Source organism: Xenopus laevis, chromosome 7S, assembly GCF_017654675.1.
Source record: "Xenopus laevis strain J_2021 chromosome 7S, Xenopus_laevis_v10.1, whole genome shotgun sequence".
Lineage (NCBI taxonomy): Eukaryota > Metazoa > Chordata > Amphibia > Anura > Pipidae > Xenopus > Xenopus laevis.
The window spans coordinates 2,855,884-2,862,467 of NC_054384.1; the positions used below are offsets into that span (position 1 = coordinate 2,855,884).

Consider the following 6,584-nt stretch of genomic DNA (forward strand, 5'->3'; position numbering starts at 1 on the left):
AAGTCATGCCTCCTAGACCTGTGATACTTCCTATGGACCTGTGACTCTCGTTACTGGTCAATAACACTCATTATTGTTCTAGGGCAGTCAGATTGGTCTTACTGGTTTGGGTAGACATTTGTTGGTCTGTAAACATCATTACTGACCTTGTAAACCTGTGTTATTGTCCTGAGACACTCATCTTTGTGTTATTGTCCTGTGACACTCATCATTGTGTTATTGTCCTGAGACACTCATCATTGTGTTATTCACCTGTGACACTCATCATTGTGTTATTCACCTGTAACACTCATCATTGTGTTATTCACCTGTGACACTCATCATTGTGTTATTGTCCTGAGACACTCATCATTGTGTTATTCACCTGTGACACTCATCATTGTGTTATTCACCTGTGACACTCATCATTGTGTTATTGTCCTGAGACACTCATCATTGTGTTATTCACCTGTGACACTCATCATTGTGTTATTGTCCTGTGACACTCATCATTGTGTTATTGTCCTGAGACACTCATCATTGTGTTATTCACCTGTGACACTCATCATTGTGTTATTCACCTGTAACACTCATCATTGTGTTATTGTCCTGAGACACTCATCATTGTGTTATTGTCCTGAGACACTCATCATTGTGTTATTCACCTGTGACACTCTTTATTGTGTTATTGTTCTGTGACACTCATCGTTGTGTTATTATCCTGTGACACTCATCATTGTGTTATTGTCCTGTGACACTCATCATTGTGTTATTCACCTGTGACACTCATCATTGTGTTATTGTCCTGTGACACTCATCATTGTGTTATTCACCTGTGACACTCATCATTGTGTTATTATCCTGTGACACTCATCATTGTGTTATTGTCCTGTGAAACTCATCATTGGCTTGAGAAAAGCATCACTGACCTTGGATACACATTAATTGTCCTCTTTCCCTCTTCACTCAGAGGGGCACATTGCAGCATTGTTATAATTGGGATTCCCCTTTGCAAACAATATAAGGATGCCCAAATCCTTATTTCTATTCACTCCAGATTTTAATTTAGGGGTAATTTGGTAGTAGCATTCCATGGGTGTACGAGTGCAAATGCCCCCTTGTGGCCTCTTTAGAAAATTCATTATGCCCCATAAGTATCTTTTGCTCCAGGAACTGTCAGTTACATTCACTCAGCCGACCCCCTTCTAAATCTTATACATTAAAAAACACCAATAACTCTCCTCCCCTTGGGGAAAGCCCCCTTTGGTATGTAACAATCAGACAACAAGTCGGTATAAATTAACTTTATTGCATAAGAAAGGAACAAGCAAGGGGGGGGCTGGAGAACTGGGGAGATTCCAATATCTTATTGATTATATACAGAATAAACGGAAACAAACAATATTCTTTTAACTGGATACAAAGAGCTGTTCCTTGTACCAAATGGATTGGTTACACACTGTCACCCAGTGGCTGAAGATGGTATGGCTGCAAACATGATGTGGTTTTGGTTACCCTTAAATCAGCTCCTGATCAGATACTAAAATACCAGGTACCTCTGTAACCCTTACATGAATAATGGTAAATGGGGAATCAATATGGCACCTCCTCACATGTATATAAATACAAATCTACCGAGAAGGAATGTTCTGGGCACAGTATAGTGTAACACAAGCTGTACATGAATGAACTTATCTAGTCTGTGTTTTGCTCATATAGGAGATCGATATGTCGTGGTTGACTGTGGAGGAGGAACAGTAGACCTGACAGTTCATCAGATCAGGTTGCCAGAGGGTCATTTGAAAGAACTTTACAAAGCATCCGGTTAGTGCTCCTTAATGACTTCTGATATCCTTATCATTTACAGTAGGGGGTACATTATCCCTTATAATACATGAGTGATACTCAGAGTTCCCTGTATAACTCAGCCTGCAGCCTTGTGCCTTTATATGGTCACAGAACAACCCCTCAGTGACTTCTAATATCCTTATCATTTACAGTAGGGGGTACATTATCCCTTATAATACATGAGTTATACTCAGAGTTCCCTGTATAACTCAGCCTGCAGCCTTGTGCCTTTATATGGTCACAGAACAACCCCTCAGTGACTTCTAATATCCTTATCATTTACAGTAGGGGGTACATTATCCCTTATAATACATGAGTGATACTCAGAGTTCCCTGTATAACTCAGCCTGCAGCCTTGTGCCTTTATATGGTCACAGAACAACCCCTCAGTGACTTCTAATATCCTTATCATTTACAGTAGGGGGTACATTATCCCTCAGTGATATTTTTATCATACCTTTATTATACATTATATAACATTATATATTTAGAGTCCCCAGGTAGATGATGGCTTATATTATCTCGCCCTTCATTAGTGCTACTTAGTGATTGGTTAGGCTTTGTATGTTCTAATAAGATTTCTCAATTCCCAATGTAGGGGGACCATATGGATCTCTTGGTGTTGACTATGAGTTTGAGAAGCTTCTATGCAAAATATTCGGAGATGATTTCATTGACACGTTCAAAGTGAAGCGTCCGGCGGCCTGGGTCGACTTAATGATCGCCTTCGAGTCGCGCAAGAGAGCAGCCACCCCAGACAGAACCAACCCCTTAAACATCACGTTGCCGTTTTCCTTCATTGATTACTACAAAAAATTCCGGGGTCACAGCGTGGAACACGCCTTGCGCAAGAGCAAGTGAGTTTGATCAGCCGCACGATGTGTATTAATATTAAATATGGTTTGTAATGAAATGTTGCCTTGAGTGCTAATGGGCTGCTGCTATTTGAATCTCCTTCAGTGTGGACTTTGTGAAGTGGTCCTCCCAGGGGATGTTACGGATGAATCCAGACGCAATGAACGCTCTATTCAAGTCCACCATTGACCACATAATTGAACATTTAAGTAAGTGTCAGGCTTTTGTGCCTTTAGCGACCCTCGGACTCCTTAATATCCCTGTGTCCTTCCCACATGGTATTTACTTTCCCATTCTCTTTGGTCTCATTGTATCTTTGTTTGGCCTCCAGCTGTAGCCGCCCATCACCTGCCTTATCTATATACAGAATAAGTATCAAGGTGAGGGCAAGAAGGACTCAAAGGTGCTGAAGAGCCCATCACAATGCAAGACATGCAGAAATAGTCTTAATACAGACATGTCTCATGCTACACACACAGCACTGCCTTAGAGGCAAACATGACTTTAACCCTCACTTAATGAATTATGGACATAAAGTCATTTGCATCTCTCTACCCATAATTCCTTGAGAAGATACTAATGTACCGCAAACGTGTAGCACGAGGCATAGGAATACTGTCTGTTTTCAGAAGTCTTTCATTTTCTCTCTTTCAATATCTGTCTACATCAATATCATGAATGCCAGATATGGGTTGAATTGTTTCCTCGATACACCTGAAAGCCTAATGTAGGGACTCTGAGATTTGGGTGTATTTTACAGCCCCTTGGTAATAGGAGACCTAAAGGTCCTTTAGTTAACTCGGCAGCTTTGTCCCTTTTCCTGGGTCTATATTAGTCCAAAGGGTTCTCCACTAGGTGACAGTAGTTTAAAGGGGTTTAGCTCCATGTGCTGAAGGTCTGTCCTGGGACCTTGCCTCACTGGGAGGTATTACAGGTCCAGGTCTGCCGGTGGAAAGCTCGATAAGAGTTATTTAGTGATAGTGAATATGATAATAGTGACTCTAGGAGTGAGAGTCAGCACAGGGTAGCTAGTGATGTGGCTCCAATGAGGAGAAGTAGTGGGATTAGGACCCCGAGGCTGGTCTTTCAGGTGTATCTAGGAGGGTTCTCCAATGTTCCCCTACGTATGTATTTAACCTTGTTATGAGATAAAAGGGGCCCTGACCAAAAGGCTCTAGTTCAGCACATTTTATCTATAATATATCTATCTATCCTTCAACTGCCCTATCATCTGCCTATATGGGTCATTTATACCTTGTCTATCTTTTGTCAATCTGTTCTTGATTATACACAACATTTTTAAGCCACAAATGCATTTTGACCCACTTGTCCCTTTTTGTCCCGTCTTTTCCGCAGCAAATCTTTTCCAAAAGCCAGAGGTCACTGGAGTAAAATTCCTTTTCTTGGTGGGTGGATTTGCCGAGTCCCCTTTGCTCCAGCAGGCCGTCCAGCGAGCGTTTGGTGATCAATGCCGCGTTATTATCCCACATGATGTTGGATTAACGATCCTTAAAGGAGCCGTGTTATTTGGGTTGGATCCGGCTCTGATCAAGGTCCGACGTTCCCCCCTGACCTATGGAGTAGGAGTTTTAAATCGCTACGTGGAAGGCAAACACCCACCTGAAAAGTTGCTTCTGAAAGATGGCACCCGGTGGTGCACCGACGTCTTCGATAAATTCATTCTCTCCGACCAATCGGTGGCCCTGGGGGAGACGGTGAAACGCAGCTACACGCCGGCCAAACAATCCCAGCTTGTCATCATCATTAATATCTACAGCTCAGAGCAGGATGACGTTCATTTCATCACTGATTCTGGAGTCAGAAAGTGCGGAACCTTGAGGCTGGATCTGACCGGCGTGGAAAAAACCCCCGTTCCGAGCCGCAGGGAGATACAGACCGTTATGCAGTTTGGGGACACTGAGGTTAAAGCAACGGCAATAGATGTAGCAACTTCTAAAAATGTGAAAGTCAGCATTGATTTCCTCAATTAGAAGTTCCTCCAGCTCTCCCTAATTCTCCTGTATTTCATTTGCTCTATCCCCTCCCATTACGCTAACTCAGCTCTGGGACCTGGAGTCCTGTCCTGTTTTATTGAGCCATAAGCTGTACATTGTAGTGTCAGTATAGGGCCGATACCTAAAAGAAAATGTAACCTTCACTTACATCAAATCCAATGAGCTCACCTAAAAAAAGTGGAACTTGCACGTGTAAATTCCTTGATCTTTATTACAAATGTGATCCAAAGAAATCTTAGTCCAAAAAAAAAATTCTTCCAGGGAAAACTGAATTCCTTCTTTAAGTGTGAAAGTGATTTCCGCCATCAAAATTCTCCAGTATTTTCCTGTATCTCATTAGCTCTAACGACCAGCCCAATAGACGAGCCAACCGATATCCAAGTCTTCTGCCGATCAGTTGGCTTGTCTCCCACCTTACACCCCGAATATCATACGGAAATTTGTTTCATACGATATTGTCGGTGCGTCTATGGCCACCATTACTCCGTTTTGGGACTCTGTCCTGTACATTGCAGTGCCAGTTTATGGTCAAGTTCAAAGTGGGAAGCTCTCGGCCCCAATCCTTAATTATGTGTCTTGTACACAAGAAATGTAGTTGGTCAACAGAATGTTCATCTGGAAGCTTACAAACGCAGGTTCACATTGAATTGATCTTCATTTGAAATTTCTCAAAAAATTGTTGGAAACAAATTCAGTTACCTAATGCCTAGTTTCATGAGTGGTATCAAACTTTAAGGGGCAGATTTATCAAAGGTTGAATAGTCAATTCGAATTTGAAATTGAGAGTTTAAAAATTCACACATTCAAATTTTAATCCCCCGATTCAAATGTAAATTCGAATGTGAGATTTATCACACCTCAACCATGGAAACAGTCCTAATTCGAATATTCACAACCTAAAACCTGCCGAATTCATGTACAAGTCAACGGTAGAGGTCTGGTGAGCCATTTGGAGATGGTAATAGCCTTGACATTCATGGGTTTTTTTGGGAGAAAAATTTGTATGAATCGAATACGAATTTTTTCAATATACATGTATAGGATCCCTTATCTGGAAACCCAATATCCAGAAAGCTCCGAATTATGGAATGGTTGTCTCCCATAGACTCCATTTTATCCAAATAATCCAAATTTTTAAAAATGATTTCCTTTTTCTGTGTAATAATAAAACAGTCGCTTGTACTTGATCCCAATTAAGATATAATTAATCCTTATTGGAGGCAAAACCAGCCTATTGGGTTAATTTAATGTTTAAATAAATTTCTAGTAGACTTAAGGCATGAAGACCCAAATTACAGAAAGATCCGTTATCCGGAAAACCCCAGGTCCCGAGCCTTCTGGATAACAGGTCCCATACCTGTATTCAAATTTTCAATTTTTTCCTTAAATAACCTACCAGTCGAATTGTGAGTATATTCGAATTTTTTAAAAATTAACATGAATTCAAATTCGACCTTTGATAAATGGGCCTCCCCATGTTTCATATGGACTTCATCAATTGACATCTAAAAAAAAAACTTCAGTAATGTTGTCTTTCTGTTTTTGGTGGATTTGGTGCCATATAGGATCCCATTAATGATCCTGTTAAACCAGGTTCTGATAGATAAAATTTCATCTTTATATCAAGGTTCTCCTTTAGCTAATTCATGATGATGGGCAAAATGTTTGAAATATTTTGGGAGGAGCTTAAATTTTTAAAAAAATACACAAGACACAAAGGAATATCATTTACTGATACAAGGGGTAGATTTACTAAGCTCGAGTGAATGGTTCGAATGTCAAAAAGTTCGAATTTCTAAGTAAATTTTTGAGTACTTCGACCATTGAATAGGCTATATTCGACTTCGATTTGAACTATTAAAAATCTAAGTAAAAATCGTTCGACTA

The 6,584-nt window shown here is 40.5% G+C and overlaps 1 protein-coding gene across 1 annotated transcript in view; it reads left to right on the top strand.

Moving 5' to 3' along the window:
* hspa12a.S (heat shock protein family A (Hsp70) member 12A S homeolog) overlaps positions 1-5,498 on the top strand; it is a 31,377-nt gene extending 25,879 nt beyond the window's left edge. Inside the window, exons 9-12 of the mRNA XM_018227241.2 lie at positions 1,699-1,803; positions 2,426-2,684; positions 2,788-2,891; positions 4,039-5,498. Of these exons, the coding sequence (XP_018082730.1) occupies positions 1,699-1,803; positions 2,426-2,684; positions 2,788-2,891; positions 4,039-4,673 (1,103 nt within the window). The 3' untranslated portion in view covers positions 4,674-5,498. The remainder of the gene's footprint in view (positions 1-1,698; positions 1,804-2,425; positions 2,685-2,787; positions 2,892-4,038) is intronic.
* Positions 5,499-6,584: the final 1,086 nt, after the last annotated feature.